This window comes from Sciurus carolinensis, chromosome 1, assembly GCF_902686445.1.
Source record: "Sciurus carolinensis chromosome 1, mSciCar1.2, whole genome shotgun sequence".
In the NCBI taxonomy this organism is placed as follows: domain Eukaryota; kingdom Metazoa; phylum Chordata; class Mammalia; order Rodentia; family Sciuridae; genus Sciurus; species Sciurus carolinensis.
Genome location: NC_062213.1, coordinates 91,275,296 through 91,297,946, shown reverse-complemented (window position 1 = coordinate 91,297,946; position 22,651 = coordinate 91,275,296). Strand labels below are relative to the sequence as shown.

The 22,651-nt window shown below is 36.6% G+C and overlaps 1 protein-coding gene across 3 annotated transcripts in view; it reads right to left on the bottom strand.

Moving 5' to 3' along the window:
* Positions 1-22,651, bottom strand: part of Spta1 (spectrin alpha, erythrocytic 1) — a 94,969-nt gene that overhangs the window by 49,226 nt on the left and 23,092 nt on the right. For all 3 annotated transcript variants that reach the window (XM_047554291.1, XM_047554280.1, XM_047554287.1), the window contains 12 exons: positions 22,559-22,636; positions 22,266-22,421; positions 20,527-20,731; positions 19,020-19,201; positions 15,522-15,765; positions 14,534-14,656; positions 10,510-10,727; positions 9,456-9,548; positions 6,615-6,752; positions 4,564-4,715; positions 3,774-3,960; positions 1,062-1,163 (listed from right to left, as the gene is read on the bottom strand). In XM_047554291.1, coding sequence (XP_047410247.1) covers positions 1,062-1,163; positions 3,774-3,960; positions 4,564-4,715; positions 6,615-6,752; positions 9,456-9,548; positions 10,510-10,727; positions 14,534-14,656; positions 15,522-15,765; positions 19,020-19,201; positions 20,527-20,731; positions 22,266-22,421; positions 22,559-22,636 — 1,878 coding nt within the window. The remainder of the gene's footprint in view (positions 1-1,061; positions 1,164-3,773; positions 3,961-4,563; positions 4,716-6,614; positions 6,753-9,455; positions 9,549-10,509; positions 10,728-14,533; positions 14,657-15,521; positions 15,766-19,019; positions 19,202-20,526; positions 20,732-22,265; positions 22,422-22,558; positions 22,637-22,651) is intronic.

Below are 22,651 nucleotides of genomic sequence, written 5' to 3'. Positions count from 1 at the left end.
ACAGTTCTCCAGGGCAAACATAATACCTTTCTGTATTCTGAATTGAATAGACCTAGTAATCTCTAAGAGCCTTACTTTCTGTTAGGGGTATACCTATTCATGCACATTACTTCTTCCTCGACAACCACCACAGAAGCAAGAACGGACCTCATCTTTGCCATTTTATAACAACACACAGACTAGACTTTCTATTAAAGTTCATTAGTCTTTTATGGAGTCGTAGCTCTAGACACAGAATTTCCTCTCTCTCATCTCTATTCCCTCCCTTCTCCCTCTTTATTATGTTTATCAGAACCCAACTCTTACAGTAAACTTTCTTGATTATCCTCTTTCTAGTATCATAGCTTCTTTATCTGCACTTTCTTTGCATTCATGTATTTGAGCAATGGATCTCATGTGAATGGTAACAAAAGGGAAGTGATTGTTGTAATTTAAAAATTTCATGTCAGTTCAAATGCATATATTGCAAAATTTTTATTCAAAAGTTATATTTTGGGGTAGGGATAGAAGGCGAAACTTTATTTTCAACTTATGGAACATAGCACAGAAAATTAAAAGGAAATTTAGAGATTTTTCTATCTGACATTCTTGCTTTTCAGATGTGGAAACTGAATATCTCAGCAAAGAAATGAGTTGCCCAAGAACACATAGTCAGATAGGGATAGGGCCAGCACTTAAGCTCAATTTTCCTGATGCCCAATGCAATAGTTTCTAAACTTCCTAAAACTGCTTCTTGAAACTAAATCTGAATTTATGGTCCCAATACTTTTGTCCACCCCTTCACCAAAAAAAAAAACCTATGTGAGAACCTAGAGGACACTCAATAAATTATAATAAACAAACATTCTTTAATTAAATTTATTTAGACAATAAAAATGGCTGGACTCCTATAGTCTGGCTCCTCCTATATGGCTGGGCTTCCCTATAGTCAGTTTCACACTGCTGTCAATTCCTGCATATCCTAACTGATCTGCTGACTATGAGATGGAGTACATTAGAGTAAAATGATGACTGCAAGGCCCAACCTCCTGGTGAGGAGGAATGGAAGGAGCCTCAGTTACCTGCCGGATGTGAGCTCCTTCTGGTGTCAAAAGGTTTTCCCATAGTAGATCATCAGCTACCTTGTTGATATCCCTTAGCCGAGGCTCATTGGTCTTCAAATCCTGGATGAGAAAATTTGTCCAAAGTAGTGTCAACCCTCTTCTCAAAACCCTCTTTATCTTGCGAGGCAGGCACTCTACCAACTGAGCTATACCCCAGCCCCACAAATTGCTTTCTTCTAATCAGCCACTGAGGAAATACTCTTAAACTCTCTGACACCCAGTAACTATCAAACCTTGCCAAGAGAACTATTATTCATCTAAAGTAAGAAGCATATCCATCTACTTAGATTTATTAAAAATTTTCCCTATAGTGACTTTTATTGTCAGAGGTATCTATACCTGAGCTATGTAATATTATTTCCTGTTCTTATAAATACCTCCATCTTTATAGAATTTCATTGAGTTATGATTTTCCTGTATAAAAGGATATTGTAAAAATCAGCACAAGGGAGTACACCCACTATCTATGTGCATGCACACACACACACACACACACACACACACACACACATATACACACATAATGGGAAATATCAAAAGGAAAAGGAAGGAAGAAACTTATATTCAGTACTAAATAAAATAATAGAATAAAAATAAGAGAAAAAAAGGTGATGAAAGGATGTTAGGTAGATAAATACTTAGACATTTTCTCACTGTAAAGTTGGGTCATTCTTCTCTTCCCACCCCAATCTTTGTCCCAGAATTAGACTCTACGCGGAGTCCCATCCCAACATCCTATCTCTCATCTGCACAAAAATCAACTCAAAATGGATCAAGGACCTTGGAATCAGACCAGAGACCCTGCATACTATAGAAGAAAAAGTAGGTCCAGAGCTTCAACATGTCGGCTTAGGATCAGACTTCCTTAACAGGACTCCCATTGCACAAGAAATAAAAGTAAGAATCAATAACTGGGATAGATTCAAACTAAAAAGCTTTCTCTAAGCAAAGGAAACTATCAGAAATGCAAAGAGAGAAGCTACAGAGTGGGAAAAAATCTTTGCCACTCATACTTCAGATAGAGCACTAATTTCCAGAATATATAAAGAACTCAAAAAGCTCTACACCAAGAATACAAATAACCCAATCAACAAATGGGCTAAGGAAATGAACAGACACTTTACAGAAGAAGATCTACAAGCAATCAACAGATAGATGAAAAAATGTTCAACATCTTTAGTAATAAGAGAAATGCAAATCAAAACTACCCTAAGATTCCATCTCACCCAATTAGAATGGCTATCATCAAGAATACTAGCAATAATAGGTGTTGGCAAGGATGTAGGGAAAAAGGTGCACTCATACATTATTGGTGGGGCTGCAAATTAGTGCAGTCGCTCTGGAAAGCAGTGTGGAGATTCCTTAGAAAACTTGGAATGGACCTACCATTTGACCCAGCTATCCCACTCCTTGGCCTATACCCAAAGGACTACATACTACAGAGATGCAGCCACAACAATGTTCATAGCTGTTCAATTCACAATAGCCAGATTGTGGAACTAACCTGATGCCCTTCAATTGATGAATGGATAAAGAAACTATGGTATATATATATACAATGGAGCATTACTCGGCCATAAGAAGAATAAAATTATGGCATTTGCAGGCAAAATTGGAAAATATCATGCTAAATGAGATAAGCCAATCTCAAAAAACCAAGGGATGAATGATCTCCCTGATAAGTGGATGATGACACATAATTGGGGGTGGGAGAGGGGCAAGAATGGAGGAAGGAGGGACTGTATAGAGGGATAAGAGGTGTGGGAGGGGTGGGAGGGAAGAAAAAAAATAAAAGAATGAATCAAAAACTATTACCCTATGTAAATGTATGATTACACAAATGGTATGCCTCTACTTCATGTACAAACAGAGAAACAAGATGTATCCCATTTGTTTACAATAAAAATGAATTTTAAAAAAATCCCATCTCAACCTGGGCATCAACAACACAGTACAAGCCAGGTGTGGTGACACACGCCTGTAATCTCAACATCTAGGGAGGCTGAGGCAGGAGGATCCTGAGTTCAAAGCCAGCCTCAGCAACACCAAGGTGATAAGCAGCTCAGAGAGACCCTGTCTCTAAATAAAATACAAAATAGGACTGGGGATGTGGCTCAGTGGTCAAGTGCCTCCAAGATCAATCTCTGGTACCAAAAAAAAAAAAAAAAAAAAAAAAAAAAAACAAAGACAGTATGATATAGGGAAAGTTTTGAGGAATTCTGGGCGATCAGTAGTTAATTTCTTCTGCATTTCCTAACCAGTGATTAACGACTACAATAAAAAGAGGAAGACCTGACTTGTGGAATTCTCAGTAGCATTGCAGAGAATATCTAATAAGTATAATAAGTATTAAATCAATTGAAGAGTCATGTAGGAGGACACATGGGACATAAAGAATCTATGACAAGCCTCAAAAGGTGTCTAGAGAAAGCTCCTCTTCCTTTTTTTGGTGGGTGGGTACTGGGGACTGAACCCAGGGGCACTTGACCACTGAGCTACATCCCCAACCCTATTTTGTATTTTATTTAGAGACAGGGTCTCTCTGAGTTGCTTAGCACCTTGGTGTTGCTGAGGCTGGCTTTGAACTCACAATCTTCCTGCCTCAGCCTCTCAAGCCCCTGGGATTACAGTCGTGTGCCACCGTACCCAATGAAAGTTCCTCTTACTTACCCTTTGAAATTCATCAAACTTTTTCTGCAGCTCCCAAACATCATCAAGTTCAACTCCAGTGTTTTCTGCTTTTTTCTCTTGAATCCACTCCAACATGTCTCCTGCCTCATAGGCCAGCAGAAATTCATTATAACGTTGTAGCAGGCAACGTCTGCGTTCTTCCGCACGTTCACAGAGAGAGCGGTACCTGGGTGGGGAAGTCATGAGGATGGGAAAATAGAATAAAAGATGTAAAAGATTCAGAAGAGTAGAGACAGGATTAAAAAAAAATAGGGAGTGAAAGAGACAAAAAGGGAAGGAAGAATAATTTCAAAAGAAGATCAGTAAAGGAGTGGGTGAAATAAAGATGGCAGCAAAATAAAGCATTAGGAGCAGAGAGCTAAACATAGTATTACATTTAATAACAATAAAAATGTCAGTGACCTGAGAGTATGGCTGGCAACATCCCTTCCTATTCTATCAAATTGAAATTCTTACATGATGCCCCCAATATTAAACAGAATAAACCAAGTCCACATTGGTTGTCAGGAGATGTTTTATCAACCTTAAAGGAAAGAGCAGAGATTCCACAGACAATGCTGTATTAAGTGTCAGACCTCAGGCAATTGATTTAATGGTTTTGGGGTTCCCTCTCTTCATATAAAATTCAAGTGTCTGGAGGATCCTAAGTTTTATTTTTCCTGTTCTTGAAATCTTTGAATTTGTATCTCTAACCAATGAGAAGAGTACCTTCATTCAATAGGAAATATTTTGCGAAACACTGTCCATTTCTCCAGCATCCAGAACTTACAGTTCCTCAATCTGCTCCTGGCGCTGGGCAATGTCATCTGGCTCTTCTCGCCGCCGCTTTGGGACCATGGGGAGCTCATCGTGGGCCAGTCTTCTGACATAGACAGCTGGCACAAAGCCCTGGTGATCATCCGCTTCAACCTTCCACCAGTCCTGAAGGGAGAACAGATTCCCACTCCTTCAGTTCTTGGAAGACCCACAGACAAGAGAGATTTTGATTCTCCTAACTAAGGTTCTAGGCACAGACACCAGTTGGTGGCCAAGAAAAACTAACCATCACTTATAGGTGGGTATGTGATTTCCACAGATTACCAAAAAAAAAGTTATTGTGGAATTTCAGGAATTGCAGAGGTAAGCCCCTAAAATCAAATAATATGGTATTTTATGTCATTTCCCTAACTGTAGAAAGGGTTTCAAAAATCAAGCCTAGCTCTTCTAATGGATGGTGCACTTTTGTTCACCAGGAATCCAACAAAGTGTCTTGGGGGTGGTCATGTGTGTGATAATACTGCACAAAAATTTCTTCTCACATCTAGAGGTTCTAACAATTGTCAACTGTAGAAATTCATTAATGTAAATTCTTTTCTTTTTTTGTTAGTCTTATTGTACTAACTTCTTGGTAGTTCATTTTCTCAGAGAAAAATGTGGTGAAATAAAGAGGTCTAGGCAAAGAGAAAAGGAGGTGGTGGGCTGGTACATGGTGGTTTTGTTTTTTGGGGTTTTTAAAAAGATTTTTGTAGGTATAGATGGATGGCATGCTTTTCTTTTTTCTTTTTTTTTTTTTTTTAATTTTTATGCAATGCTTAGGATACAACCAGGGCCTCACACATGCTAGCAAGCACTGCCACTGAGCTGCAGCCCCAGCCTAAGCATGCAGTGCTTTTCATGAGGAAGCTTTTTGTCTCTCCAAAAGCATACAGAGTAACAATATGCCAAGTTCTCTTCTTTTTTTTCATCAAAATCTTTTGAAACTTAATTAGGTATTAGAATATAATAATTACTTGGCTTCTTATGATAAATGTATTTAAAATCCCAGCCCACTATTTTATCATTCATTGTCTTTATGGTCATAAAGTATAAAGAAAATCAAGCAGATAAAAGACTCATCATTCCTTCCTTCCTTTCTTCTTCCTTCCTTCTTCCTTCCTTCCTTTCCTTCCTTCCTTTCTTCCTTCCTTCTTTCCTTTCTGCCTTCCTGCCTTCCTGCCTTTTTTTTTACTTCTTTCTTTTCTGCCAACCTACCCTGTACATTTTGAACTTCCCAGTACATGAACTAATATCTTAAAATCTCTCTCCTTCGTTCTTTCCATCCCTCCTTCCTTCCTTCCATCCTTCTTTCCTTCCATCCTTCCTTCCTTCTTTTCTTCTTATAGGTCTTTCTATGTTGCTCAGTCTGACCTCAAACTGGGATTTACAGGTGCACTCCAGTACCCCCAGCAAAAGACTCATCTTTTTTCATACCTCTCCTGACCCTAGATATTCCTATCCCCTCACTATGAATACTGTCACAGAATGGAAACAAGCAAAGAGATGGGAAAAAAGGGATGATTTAGTCCTATAAAATTATACATTAGAGAAGTGACACACCTTACATATTTTATGTTAATTATTAACTTTTTGATTCTTCATTTCTTTCATGATAAAAATTAGGATTGTAAGTCCAGAAGGTTTTATAGGGTGATCTGGAGAAAGGATACTACTTAGTAAGTTATAAATTATTTAAAAGACAAAATGAATAAAAATGTTGAGGCTGTTCATGGTGGTTCATGCCTGTAATCCAGATGACTCAGGAGGCTGAGGCGGGAGGATCACAAGTTCGAGGAGAGCCTAGACAATTTAGTGAGACCTATCTCCATATGAAAAAGAAAAAGTGATGGGAATGTAGCTCAGTGGTAGAGCTTTTGCCTAGCATACACAAGGTCTTGATCCCCAGAACTGAAAAAAGAAAAAAGTCTAGTGGTAAAAATATGATTATCTGGTTATCTGGCAAGGTCAGGAGAGATGGCTGTGAAAACAGCACTTCTTTGATGGAAAGATTAAAGGACAAGTCACCTTGTTGATGGAACTGAGCAAAGTTAGCACATCATTCTTCTTCATGGTGACCTCTCGGTGGCTACGGGCCTCAAAGTCATATAAAGCCACAACCCTTGCTTCTTGAGCAGCATCCTCCATGGGTGCAGCCTGCTGTTGCTGAGGGGGAAAAAAAAGGAAGCAGATGTCAGTCATGTATTGGAAGCATCTCTCTGTGGAACCTGCCTCACAGGAGGAGCCTAAGTCTTATGTGACTGCCAAAGATTAAAATATGTGGTTTTCAGAAATACTGTAACACTTATCAGGAGGCCAGCAGGTCGGGAAATATGAACTCAGTGTGAACAAGTAAAGCATCTCGTCTCAGAAATGTTAAATGCTGTAAGTCAGTGTTCCTAATGTGCTCCTTAAGGAGACCAGTGGAGTAGAGGATGGGGCTGGGGGAAGGGAGGATGGAAGGGAAAGAGGAGGTACTGGGCAACAAAACTGACTAAATGCTTTTATGTTATCTGCATATGCAAACGTATCACAATGAATTCCACTATTTTATATAAGTGTAATGCACCAATTTAAAGAGTAGACAGACTTGAAGGTCCAAAAGGATTATACACATTGACATTTTAGAAAACTGTCTGAGAAAGTTAAAAACCCACTCCCCGTTATCACCTCCCCTTTACAGCCTCTGCTGACAACTTTCCCCACTCTCTTGACCTTTGAGTCATTATGTCCAGAACTGTGGACCTTAGGGTGACCGACAGCACAAAGGTTACAGAATTTAAAATATTGAGAACATAAACTGATAATATTAAATATGTCTTCTGTTTCACTTTAGCAAGCAGCCTGCTCTTCAAGGAAGGGTTTTTTCTGAGTTGCATTTTCTGCAAATTACCGTATTTCAGAAAATGAGTCCAAGAAAACCCCTCTTCCTAATAACAATTCACCCCTTCTTCAGATTGGAGCTGAACATGTACCTCTCCTTAAAGAGTCCCCTGATGAAGTCCCTTCAAACACTTGTTTCCTCATGACCACAGTGTATAAGTCTCTTTGTTAATTTCTAGGCACCTACTGTGTGTATCCAGCCAAAGGCAGAACACAGGAGCTCTGATGTGCTGAATCTGTCTTTTGTCTGGTCTAGTGTGTGAATCCTGAGCCTCTCATTTGAAGGGATTCTTTGAATGTAAAAAAATGGCTCATTTTTTTTCCTTCCAACACCTATAGGAAACATCGATTCTATGATTCACTGAATTCTGAATTGATCACCCTTCACCACACTGCCTTTCTCCTCATGCCCTAGTCGTTCTCACATTCTCAACCAATTGTATCTCTACTTCCCAAATACACTTAATTGTTTTGCACCTCAGTGCATCTACTCCTGGTTTATGAACTTAAGGTCATTAATAGGAAAATGGGTGGAATTTGAGGACCATATTTTTTTCTCCTATGTGAAAAAAGTAGGGGAGGGATCTCATGAAATCAGACAGGAAATGAGTAGAGGAAAGGAACCAGGGGAGGAAGAAGGGGAAGGAAAGGTGAGGTATTGAGAAAGAAAATTGAAAAAATTATGTTATATGCATAAACAAATATGTTGCAATTAATTCCACCTTCATGTACAATCATAATTCATCAGTTTAAAAATTACTTAAAGGAATATTTTGAGAAAATATGGTACATATTTACATTGGAGTTTTACTCAGCTATAGAAAGAATCAAATTATGACATTTGCTGGTAAATGGATAGAAGTGGAGAACATCATGCTAAGTGAAATAAGCCAGATCCAGAAAGTCAAAGGTCAAATATTTTCTCTCATATGGAGAAGTTAGAGTGAAATAAATTTTTTTTTTTTTAAAGAAGGGATCTCATGAAAATAGAAAGGAGAATAGTGGAATAGGGCAAAGGGGGTCAAGAGAAAGGGAGGAGGGATAGGAAAGGGGAAGAACTTCAGAATGAAATTGACCAAAATTTGTTATGTGTGTGTATGAATATATCACAATGAAATCCACTGTTATAGATAACCATAATACACCAATTTAAAAATAATTCATGAAAGGAAGGCCAATAGAGTAGAGGAAGGAGATCGGGAAGGGAAGAGGGAAGAGAAAGGGGTAGTACTAGGGATTGAAATGGAGCAAATTATGTTATGTGCACTTATGAATATGTTAAAATGAACCCCAAAATTATGTATAAATATCATGCACTAATAAATGATTAAACAACTTTAGGACTGTATTTCCATAAAAGAAAAAAATCCTTTACCTTCTTGTCTGCACAGAAAACCTCCCATTTTATAAAACAAACAAACAAAAAACTCAGATAAAATGGCTCCCCTCAGCTTGAAAATTTTCTATCTTCCAGCACTCTTGTTTCAGGAAACAGAAGGCTCCTTTCTTTGATATTCTTATTTTTTTGGTTCTACATACACTATGTGAACTTAATTATTTAAATTTCTAGCCTCCTAATGAAGTGTAATTTTCTTGCAAGTTAGTATCACTTTTTGTTCATACTTCCAGATGGTAGACATTTATTAAGCATTGTTACAAAAAAAATTAATGAAGGAAAGAAAAGAGTTAAGTATGCAAAGAAAGAAGGAAGGAAGAGAGGGAGGGAGGGAGGGAGGAAAGGAAGAGTATAAAAAAGAAGAATGAGGCAAGTCAAAACCAGATATCAATGAACACATAATATAGCTTACTGAAAACTTCTTTTGGACTAAATCTCTGTAGATTTTACATTTCCTGCCTAACAGGATTATAGAATTTAGTATTTTCTTTGCAACCCTGGGAGGGTTGTAGGAAGTAAAATCAGTGATAAGAAAATCCCTTTGCCTCCATGGTGAGTAACATTAATTCTTCCCATCATCAAGTCCTTACCTGGCAGGCTTCTGCCTGATCCCGTAGCGCTTGCATACTCTTGTCAAATGCATTGAGATCCACCAAGAAGGCCTCATGCTTCTTGAGGAGAGCCTGTATTTATTGACGACAAGATCATCAGAACAAATACAGCAGGAACACTAATCCCATCAAGAAGGTGCTTTAACTACTATTGCTTTGGATTATGCTGATAGCCTTAAGTCTTGGTAAGAGACACTTTCTATCTATTACAAAGCTCTTTTTAACCCTCCATTGGCAAGACTCAAGAAAATTGGAATCGATAAATAATTTCAATATATTTGTTAAAGCTAAAGTCAATTCAAATTTGCCCATGTTTTAACCAACATGTCACAGTTGAAAGAGAGTGCTAATGATAATCTTATCTTGTAGGATAAACATCAGCATAACTTTAAATTCATATTTCAATTAGTTTTCAGGACTAGGGTTTGTGAAACACTATATTGGCTTCCCATAGGACAATGAAGAAAATGGGTAAAGAGTTATTATGATCTTTGAAGTTCTTCTTGTCCTGACATACCTGCATAATTTTTATATTTAAATAAAGAAATAAAGATGCCTATATCAGAAAAACATGTTTGCTTTATGAAAGCTCAAGTTTAGTTATTCTGAGAAGTTTCAGAATAGGACCAAGATAAGTATAGATCTTTGTTCACATCTTTTAGATTTAGAAACTCCCCAAAGAATCTATAAATCTCTGTAGGATTAGAAAAATGTGGTGTTGGGCTGGGGAGATAGCTCAGTTGGTAGAGTGCTTGCCTTGCAAGCACAAGGCCCTGGGTTCGATCCTCAGCACCGCAAAAAAAAAAAAAAAAAAAAAAGAAAAATGTGGTGTTATCTTTTGGGATCCCTGCTAACTCTAAGGGTATCCCAGCAGATAGAAGCCAAAGGTGATAACTTTGGAAAGTCCAAATAATCAAGCAGAACATTTATCTGTCTCGCAGTATGAAAAAAAAAAAAAAAAAAACCCACATTAATAATTTGGTAGCATTTGGTGAATATTCACTACACAATGTTCACCCCACCCCTGCCTTACCCCAGCGGCTTCTTCATCAGCTCCATAGTTAGTGTTGTCCACAATAGGCTCCTTCTCTCTGATCCATGCCTCTGCTTCATGCAGATCAGCCAGGTATTGTTGGAACTGGACATTGGCCTCAAGATCATTCTGCCGCCTCTTAGCTCGAGCGTTGAGAGATTCCATATTCTTGTTCAAACTCTCAACCCTAGAGGCAATATCTTCTGCAGCAAAGTGTCCTGTGGAGTAGTTATAGAAAAGGTGAGGATGACCTTCATGAATGTCTGCTGTACTCTAGTTTCTCCCATAATGTGAGAGAGGGGGGGAGGACTGACAATGGTGCTGAATTTAGTCAATGTCATACTTTTCATAAGTTCTCTGAAAATTGGAAAATCTGAAGTAAGATGAGCAGCTAGGTCTAACTTGTGTGTGTATGTGGTGATAAATGAGTTGGTATAAACAAAGAAATACAGATCTGAAAAGAAAACACCAATGTGTAGCTTTTACTCTGAGTATCAAAAGTGTCTCTTCTCTAGTCTAAACAGAAAAATCAACAGACTTCTATTTCTGTTCATAAGGTATTTATTATAGGAATTGTACTTCCACATTAAACAACTGGAAAATAGGGAAAACATATTATATACAATGATTTTCATGCAAGATATAAAACAATGAAAAAAATAAAATATATACTACTATTGCTATAGGTTATGCCCTCAGCAGTTTTGGGGATGGAGTTGGTAGTAGAACTAACCCCACTGGAAACTTCCAGTCACACTGAATTAGGAAGATAGAGATCGGAGTCTGGGAAAGACAAGACAACTAGAATTTGTGAGGCAGAGCACTAAAGAGAAGGATGCTGCACAGAAATGGAGTTTTGGAATTATGAAGAAAAGTCCCTTAAGTATCTGACTGACTACTTTTTTACACACATGTGAAAGGAAATTCCTAAAGGGTCAGGAAAGAATGACTTAAAAACCAAAAACTCCTAGAGCTCACATAAAGCAGGAAATAATTAAACTATAAACCTGCAAAGTACAAGATATTGTAATACATGAGTTGAGTCTTTAGAAGGGTAATATCTTAGTATTAGACTAATCCGTAAATTAGTCACAGAATAAAGTCTTCCCTGGAAGAACCACAACAAAGAAGATCCAAGAAGCTCAATGATTGCCAAGCCATGGAAACAAAGAAGACCACATGAATTTACAATATAATCCAGTTGATGAAAACGAGTGATAAAAAGAAAAGCTTAAAAGAGTTAGGGGAAAAAAGGGGGCATAACACACAGAGGAGCAAAGGTAATGATGACAGCAGATTGCTCATCAGAAACTGCAAGTCAGAGGAAAAATGTGGCAGCCTCTTTAAAGTACCGAAAGAAAGAAATTATTAATGATGAACGTTGTTATGTGGTGAAAATATGTTCCAAAATGAGGGTAAAATAAAGACCTGCAGATGAACAAAAGCAAAGAGATTGTATAGTTAGCACACCTGCACTACAAGTTCATAAAGCAGAAGGAAAATGATACACATGAAAATATTTACCTACACCAAGGACTGAATATGCTGGAAATGATAAATACATTAGTTATTTTTTTCACTTTTGAATCTTATTCTAAGCTAATGGCATATCACAGCAAACATAATGACAAACAAGGTAGGATTTATAATATACAAAAATTTAAAATGTGTAATACCAGGAGCACAAAGGATGAAATGGGAAAATGGGAGTACACATTAAGGGTCTTGTATTACACATGAAATGATGTGATATTATTTTTAATTTATTTATTTTTAATTTTTTATGATTTATTTATTTTTTATAGACTGCATTTTGATTCACTGTACACAATGGGGTACATCATTTCATTTCTATGGTTGTACATGATGTAGATTCACACCATTCATGTAATCATACATGTACATAGGGTAATGATGTCTGTCTCATTCCACCATTTTTCGTACCCCCCTTCCCTCTCATTTCCCTCTACATAATCTAAACTTCCTCTCATCTTCTCTCACCCCACATCCCCCCTAGTAATTAGAGACAACTCTAAGATTTCATCTTACTCCAATTAGAATGACTATTTTCAAGAACACAAAAAATAATAGGTGTTGGTGTGGATGTGGAGAAAAAGGCACACTTTTACATTGCTGGTGGAGTTGCAAATTGATGCAGCCACTCTGGAAAGCAGTGTGGAGAATCCTCAGAAAACTTGGAATGGATCCACCTTTTAACCCAATTATCCCACTCCTGTGTTTATACCCAAAGGACTTAAAATTAGCAAACTACATTAACACAGCCACATCAATGTTTATAGCAACTCAATTCACAATAGCTAGATTGTGGAACCTACCTAGATGCCCGTCAGCAGATGAATGGATGTGATACTATTTGAAGTTAGGCTGTCATAAATTAAAGATCTATATTTTAAATCCTAGAGCAATGACTCTCAAACACTTTCTCTCAGAATCCATGCATGACTTTAAAAATTACTGAGGACACTAAACCACTTTTGCTCATGCTCAAACTTATTGAAAGTTACCAAATGAGAAATCAAAATAGAAAATGTTGAGACTCAAAAAGACACAAACATGTATTCTAGTAGACACTTGGGCAATGACATCACTGCACATCCTGTGTATTCTCTGGAAACTTTACATATGCCAATAAAAGAAGAAGTGTGAGAAAAGAACAAATAACATCTTAACATTTTTCCAAAATATCTTGACAACGTGCATTCTCTTGAAGAGTCTCCAGTACCTCAAGCCACAACTGGAAAACATCTGCACTAAAATAAACACATCCTCACACAAAACAGAACTGTTAATTACTAGACCAAAATGGAGATACAGAGAGTTTATAATAAATACAGAAATAATTCCAAGAAGACAGGAACTGATGGACAAAGAGGGAAAAAAAAATGGCAAGATGCTAGATTTAAACTCAACCATATGATAATTGTGAAGTGTGAATGTTGTAAACACACCAATTAAAATGGAGAGAATACCAGATTCTATAGAATAAGCAAGACCTAACTAAGCAAAGGGATCAAGAAGTATAAACCATACTAAACTAATCAAAAGACAGCTCAAGTGTCTATATTAAAAACACATTAAGTAGATTTCAGAATAAGATATATCAGCAGGAATAAAGATGAATATTTCATAATGTAAAGATTTAAATTAATCAGAAAGATATAATGATCCTAAATATATATGTATAAGATAACAGAGCTTCAAAATACATAAAACAAACTTATAGAAGAAAAAATTTACAAAGTTCCCAATCACAGTCAGATATTTAGAGAAACAAAAGGTGAGTTTCTATAGTAACTTAGAAACCCAAAACCTAAAATTCATCAATTTTAATCACTCAATTGGAATTTGAACTTTGTCTTAGCAAACTTTATTTTAACCTATACTTTTGAAAACTGGACACTGGGTGGCAGAAATGGATTCTTCACACAGCAAAAGGAAAATCTCAATTTAATCTGCATTGCTTATACTATGCTTGGCCTGTGATATTCAAGAATGAACATTATATTATTAAAGTAGCAGATGTTTCTGAATATGGAAGATCAGAATGAGGAGAGTCATTGAAGCTATATAAAGTGAAAAGTTCAAAGAAATGTCACCTTTACCATTAAGATAATAAGACACTAGAAACCTAAGTCTCCACAAAACTGGAAGCTCCTACATAGGAAAGGGTCTTCACATGCTATAACAGGTTTTGAACTTAGATTTTTAAGTTCTGTAACTTATAGAGAAGCATATTGATGATCGTGGTAAAAGCATCTTATTTTGATAATTTTGGCTTTAAAAAAAAGGGGATCAGATGATGAGGTTGGGAGATTTCTAATATTGGCAATATGCAAACAAAGCTGTATATCATCTGTCAGAAACTTCTAAAAGGAATTTCTGCATCGAGTGGGAAAATGGATCAGTTATTTTTAAATTTCCTTGAAGCTCTAAGATTGTACAAGTCTCTTCCCACAGGTCTGGTCTGTGATATTTCAGTCAACTCCATATGAATCACACATACCTTCCTCTACCATTTTGTTTCCCCTCTCTGTTATCACTTGGATTCGTGGCTCATGGCTGGTAATGTCTGCCAAGATGACTTGGTGCCTGTTCAGAAGATTTTTGGCTGCAACTAAGTCCTTGCCTATAGAGAGAAACAAAATTAAAGTTTGGGATTATCCTAGTATATGGAAGGAACTTACAAAATGTGACTCACTTGTTGCCAACCATTAATATTTCACAACAAACACAATTACTGTGAATTTCGTCCCTCTTTTGAGATCCCCCATCCATACTCCTTGTTTCATTTTCCCTGTCTCCTAAACATTCTTTACTTCTCTTCCCTTCAAACTTTCTTTCCCATACTTCCTATTCAAAATACCCCTCCAGAAACTCTGTGCTTTTACAATTAGCCTCAAGTTCTTCTACAAAGTTTGCCTAGATTAACTCCTCTATTGATAGCACTGTCCAGTCCCTCACAGATCTTCCCAATACATATGCACAAAGTCACCCTTTATTTGTATACTGTTTTTTTCTGCACTTGAACCTAAGTATCCTGGTGTAGTCACTTGTGAACTAATACTTTACAAAGGACAAAACAATTGTACTCTATCTGCTAACTTTACATTTTTTATCTTCATAGTAGCTCTTATAGTTTCAAAAGGGTGCCACCCATAACCCAGACAAAAACTAACTTGATACCTTAAAACATTAGCCATGACTTTTCAGTCAAGAATAGTCACAATAACTTAAGTTTTAGAAGAGTCAGTAAAAAGCTGAGTACTCTAGATCTTCCCAGAACTATTGAATTCACAGCATCATTCATGTGTGCTTTCAGGAGATAAATCAGTTGGCATTATTTAGATGGAGGTCTGGACAAATTATCATGAATCTGGAGGTGAGTGAAGCCAAGAGCAAACCTTCTACTCCAACACTACTCTGTCCCAGATCTCTCTACCTGCAGCCCTTGGTCCTCTCTCCAAGGCTCAACCTGCTCAGGCTGTACTAACCAAGCTGGGTGGATGCTGCTGAAGGTTCAGTCTCTTGGATCCAGGCTTCCTCATCTTCTGTGTCTCTGCAAATCTGCTGCAGACGGAATAGGTCAATGAGCTTTTTCTTCCGGGTGGTCAATGGCTCTTTCAGAGCTTCAAATCGTGACACCAAGGATTGCTGCCTGGCCCTCATGTCCCCAGCATCAGGATGACCTATTTCTTCAAAATGTGCAGCCATATCTGTGAGGGTGTCCACCTGATCCTGAAGGAGAAAGAGAAAGAGTGTCAGGACATACCAGCATTTAGGAAAAATGAACTGGATTTCCAAGTGATAAGGGGGGCCATGGGAGAGTTTTCCATATGTGGCATGTTAAGATTTCCAATCAAATCAGTAAAATGGAGTGGGATGGACTGTTACATTGAGGATCACCTCATGAAGCTAAGACCTCTTTTAGAAGAAAGATGGGAAAAGGGAAGACTTGTTGAATGAAATTAACAAAACCATCCTATATACATCTATGAATATACCATAATGAATTTCACCTTTATTTAGCATGTCCATAAAGTAGTAATTAAAAGAAAACTATAAATAAATAGAAGGAAGACTAGTAGAGTAGAAGAAAGGGAATGGAGAAAGAAGGAGGGAAGGAAAAAGGGAAAGGGGACATACTGGGATTGGATTGGATCAAACAATATTCCATGCTTGTATGATAATGTCAAAATAAACCCCAATATTATGTATAACTAGAATGCACTAATAAAAAATGAGAGAGAAAAGAAAGTACAAAATGCTCCAAGGAAATCCTACAAATTGGAATTAAATTAAATTAAATTAAATTAATTAAAACAATTATGCATATTGATGAATTAGAAACCCATCTGTGAAACCTATCTGTGTTTCCCTTCCATGCTTTGTCTGCCTTTGAAATGAGCTATATTTTCCAATATAAAATGAGAACTTCTGAGGTTTAAGTTTGTTGCATAAGAGGAACAAAATCTACAAAATGGAATGTGGTGTTACAAAAGCAAATGTCAGAACCTCAGCAAGACAGATGCAACAGCACTGGCCTTGAGGACAACCTAGTTGTCCCCATTTGGGCCAAATCTGAAAAAGGATGGATACAGGATTGTGAATGATTTTCCTGGAAATAAAATTCTCGCTGTATGTCTGTAGGTTAAAATAGACATAAAGACGAATTTCAAGTTTGTTAGAGAGATGAACGATAGCTGGCCTTGTATAAAAATGGTACACATGCTTATTTACTTCTTTTGTTTGATTTTTGATGTTGTTGTTGAGGAGGAAAGCTTGTAACATAAAAGAAATTCTTTGAGAAAAGAGGAATTGTAGGCATTGGTTTTAATTATTCTGTTTTATCATCCAATGATCAGCCTATCCAGGAATTGATCTCTTTCTTCAATTTGGAACAAAACATTGACTATCAATTGTTTCTTAAAATGTAAATTCACTACTCTGTAAAAAATAAGGGTCCATAAATATTTAAAATTAAAATCTCTCTTTAGATAATTTTTCTCATTTTCATGGGACACTTTGGACAACTTCATAGTATAATAGAGTGATTTTCAAACATCATCATCATCATACTATGAATCCCCCATACTCTGAAAATCTCTAATGTAGTGTAAGATTCCCTAAAGGTAGGGAGATGGGAGGCCTGCCTTCTATTCCTAGGGGTGAGTTAATTGCAATTTGATCATGGGAAAGTTTGTTCACCTGTTTTGATCTGTTTCCTCACCTATATAATGAAGACTTTGGAAAAGGAAATACTGAACATATTTTATAACTATAACATTCTATACTTAACAAAATCAACTTTGCAGAACTGGGAATATAGCTCAGTGCTTGAACAGTTGCCTAGAATGTGTGAGGCCCTGGGTTCAATCCCCAGTACTGAAAAAATAAATGAATAAATAAAATGAATTTTGCAAGCATCACTTCTTAGCTTCTACTAGGAGAACCAATTCCTAGTGATTGGTTACTCTTATTTTTCCCAAATAATGTGACAGATACCTATTTCTTAAGTGTTTACACATGATGCTCATCATTTTCAAGTTGTCCTTTTTCATTTACTTTTAAACAAAAAGATAAACTTTTGGACAAGTAAACAAATCTTATCTTCTCCCCTTTAAAAATTTGTTTCAAACTCTCTACCACTGTGTTGATTTCAAATTCATCTGTTATAGTTTAGATATGAGGTGTCCCCTAAAGTTCCTGTGCAAGACAATGTAGGAAGTTTTAGAGGTGAAATGATTGAATGATGAAATCTTTGACCTGAATTGACTTTCTGGTATGGATTAACTAGAGGTAACTCTGGGCGAGTAGGGTGTGGCTGGAGGAAGTAAGTCACTGGGGGCATATTATTGAAGTTTATATTTTTTCCCTGGTGAGCAAATCTCTCTCTGCTTCCTGTTGCCACGTCCTGAGATGCTTTCCTCTGTCATGCCCTTCCACCATGATATTCTGTCTCACACTGAGACCAGAGCTAGGGAGTTGCCAACCATGGATGGAAACTTTGAAACTGTAAGCCAAAATAAACTTTTCCTCCTCTATTTTGTTCTTGTCTTATCTTTTGAACACAGTAAAGCTGACTAAAATATCATCTTTGAATGGTTTTCCTATCTCTATCCTTTTAGTTTATTCAAAGTTTCATTGAGTCATCCCTAGAGTTATATAAATGACTGAAGGGTTGTTTTTGTTTTGTTTTGTTTTCTGTAGGTTTTTTTGGTTTTCCCATTTAAGTCAGAGTAACAAGGAACAGAATTTTAAGAAGCATATTATAAGAGTACAGATTTATGTGACCTTCTAGGGAAGAGCAAAATCATTTTAAAATTAAAAGCTAAGATTCCTAGGATAAGAAATTGAATTAGCTGTAACTGATTTCTTCCAAAACTCACAATATAAATGTTATGAAAACTAACTAGATAAATTTCTTCTAAATAACAGTCTAATGGAATGTTAGGGCCAATAATCCTGAAATTAGGAACTTAGTCCTACCCTGTTGTTAATTTTCTCTGTGACTTTGGGAAAATCAACTTACATATATGTGGACTTTAATTTTTGTAACACAAAAGATAAGATTGACTATACTTTCAATTCAAATAATAGAATATCAGAATGGGAAATTTTAGCCAAATTTTATCCAAAACCCTTATTTTACAGGTGTGGATACAGAGGCAAAAGATGAGATGACCTACCAAAGATCATGTAACTAGTAAGTGACTGATTGTCTAACACACTTAGGCTTCTGGAATGAGTAAACTGTGTTATATTTAGAAAAGTTAATAAAGACAGGCACTCAGGAGAATGACTGAATTGGAGGAGTACTGGGAATTCTGACTAACTAGAATTTGAATTTACCTTTGGTTCCTTGCTTTTTTAATAATAATAATAATTGTTAATAATAATTACTTAATAATTATTTATTATTTAATAATAATGAAGATACTCAGAGCATATATACCAATTGCCTACAATTAGCCAAAGAGCTAACAACAAACCTGACGAGAAACCACAGCCGACTCCAGGAGGACATGTTTCCTGAGTAGATTCTGAACACCAGCAAGGCCTTTCCCATAAACCTCAGAGGCAACCTGCCCCTCTACTTCCTCCAGCCAGTGCTTCAAGTCTTCTGCATTATTTTCAAATTGTAGCTGCTGGTTAGCTTCATTCAGTTGAGTCCCTAGGAGAAGACATTAGGCATAAAATATTAAGAATATTGTTCCTTTATACAGTATAATATACCTTCCCTCAACATAAAGGAGAAACAAATATTTTGATATTCCAAAGAGAATGTCATTATATAAAAAAATCACCTTAAATTTGTAGAATTCTGATGGTATTTGGTTTGAAATACAGTAATGTTCTCAAAACAAGATCAACAATAAGTAATAACCCCTGGTGAAATAAAATTAATCTGTGTCAGATTTAAACCTTCTTGGGTATTTTCATTTTCATTTATTATTCTACTCAGAACTTGCTTTCAAAGAAATTCAAACCCAAATATCACATTTTCTCTGAAAAGCATAAAATGTGGGGTTGGCTCAGTTTGAAATTTTGAAGTTTCTTTGAACTTTGCTATGCCCTCTCTTAGTGCCTGTCCTTCATCACAAACCATGCCCCATAATTTTTTCTTCCAAAAAAGTCTTGATTATTCACAGTATTCTTGGTTGAATTCTTTATGATCATATAGCAATTATTTGCATTGTTTCTGTGAAGCAATTACTAGATGTTCTCTTAGTAAAGCAATTGCTAAATGAGCATAGCACTGACATGTTATTATAACCAGGTTGGATTTTTTGTACTAACCAAAAATGAGAAGACAGCCAAAGAGTCCATGTAACACATCTCTTCCGTAACCAGGACAGAGTAATATCTACAGATAATGTTCATAGCAATGGAGGCAATGGAGGCAATTAATTATTGATAACTGATTAATTCTCCAAAGTAAGAGCTAAGGTAAAATATCAGAAAGACTATGCAAGCACACATGTGGGAATTTTTTTAAGGAGCTTACAACATGTAGAAAATCACATGATAGTAATAATCTATTCATGTATAATCTCTTAATGGTAATGTTTAATGTCTAATATGACCCATTCAAAATGTTACAAGTGGGCCATAATATTCTGTCTAGTTTATAGAACCAAAACATATAAAACCTACTTTAAGTACATTAGATTTAGATACAGAACCAATACTGAATGCATGGTTCATGAGTATTTATTCAAGAAAACAGAAAACACAGGGAATAAGTGAAGAAATCAAAAGTATTTTGGCTTTAAAAAGCCCTACAAATGTAAAGAAAACATAAAATTTTGTTGTTATATATTGGGAGAAATTTAGGTTGGATTTTAAATCATTGGCCAACAAAAGGAAGACATAAAGAAGTAAATGGATAGTATCTCTACTCATAGAGGTCACCAGGTAAATTCATTCTTGTAAAGGTGAAAGTGGTATGTTTCAGAATGTAAGAACTAGCCTTCCAACAAAACCTCTGCTTCTAACCTTTCTGAGCAGTCGCCTCCATTAACTCCTTCCAGAGGCTGGTAACTTCATTCAAACGAGCGGCCACGTTATCAGAGGCATAGTGATCATCTTCAATCATCTTTTGGCCAGTTTTCTCCAGGTTATTGAGCATGATCTCATTAGTTGCCAATTCCTTTTCAAAGTCTTGCTGCTTTTGAACCCTGCTCTTCAAGTTCTGTGTATCCTGAGAGAAGATGTCAAATAAAAGAAATAATTATCTGGAGAATGAGGGGCAGAAATACTGAGGACAAAGGATTGTTCTCAATATAAATCTAACTGTACTAAAACAAGATAAGGGAGAAGAATCCTTGCCCAATGCTTGGGAGACTCATGCAATCAATCCCTCCTTCCACACACATGGCAGAAAGGCTAAGCAATACAGCATTTATTTCTATGGAGTCCGAATAGGACCTGAAGATCACTTGGAATGCAAGTATTAACAATCAATCAGAGATATCATGAGAGATGAAAATTACTTTCCATTTCTCTCTTAGTACATAAGCCATCCATTTACTTGTCCCATATAAAAAAGATCTGTTTATTCTGAATATTTGGGAGCCATATAGAAGGCACACTTGCTACCTAGTTTCACAGAATGAAAGGTACAAGCAAGATTCATAGTCCTATGAATATATAAGAATCAGCTGGGCTTGGTAGGCACCACTTGTAATCCTAGTGGATCAGGAGGCTGAGGCAGGAGGATTTCAAGTTCAAAGTCAGCCTCCACAGTGAGGCCTTAAGTAACCTAGTGAGTCTCAAATAAAAAATAAAAAATGAGCCGTCAATATGGCTCAGTGGTTGAACCACTGATATAAATAAGTAAATAAATAAATAATCATAAGGATCACATGTAACCACTTCAGACTAAATGATACCTGGAAAAGTAAATATTGTCAATAGATACTGAACTAGAAATTCAGAGACTAATTCTAGCCCTGACTGTAAATGTGTATTATGCACACACATACATTTCACATAAATGCATGTGTGTGCATAATAGTTTATATTATATAACATCCGTGAGTGCAAAATATGTGTTTGCCACAACTCAAAGGAAGAAAAATCAACGGTCAGAGATAATTTAGCAATTTCATAGTCATAGAAACTTCAACAGTAAAGGGCAAGAGTTAAAACCTGGGTTCACCTTTGCCAGAGCTCATGCTTTGACCCTGTATGTTATGCCACCTTCTAAATAACTAGATAACTTGGGACTTTTTCCAATTAGATCCTAGTTTCCTTGTATATAAAAGAAGTGATTGTTCCCTCTCAGTTGCAAAACTGAATAAATCTATGTTATGTCAAACTCTTAGGTTACTTTTTAGTTGATGGTATTTTTTTTTAATTTGAAATGTATCACTGGGATTTGAAATAATATTTTCCTATTATAAGAATGGTACACAAAGGAATAGAAGAGGAATAAAGGGACAATAAGCAGACAAATAAGAAGCCTTTCCTCTCTTCCCCCATTCTGTTAAGGACTACTAGATGTTCTGCCAGAGGGTAGGGGTGAGGGACAACTAGCTATTTAAAAATCAGAATCTTGATTCTTTTTTTTTAACTATATATATGTATAGCCTCAGGTGAGTCATTGCCTTTTCCCCAAACCTTGTTTCCTCATCTATAAATGGGGATCATCAGCCATCTCTTCAGCTCCAAGACTGTAATTCCATGAAGTTAACTGCTGATGAGCATATCCAGGGTCTAGAAACCCTGCCTACCTTGTAATCTTCATCATCTGCCAACTTCTTCTTCTTGTTAATCCAGTTTTTCAGGTCATCAGAGTCCTGATACAGTTGCTGCAGAAGTAATGAATCCACCAGCAATTTCCGCCGAGTGGCAGCCCTTTCTCGTAGGGCATCCCGCCGGGCCAACAACTGCAAAACATAAGCAAACTCACTACTATCAGCAAAACCACATATGGATGCCTGAATTGCTCACCTTTGGACACCATGCCCCAACTCTTCCTGATCCCAGTGCACAGGCAGTTAGAAGTTGTGTGCGGTGAACATACCCCATTACGGATAGCAGCAATGTTCTCTGAATCATAATGGTCATTGTCAATCAGATTGGTTGCAGTATTGTCTAAGGTCTGGAAAAGAAAATA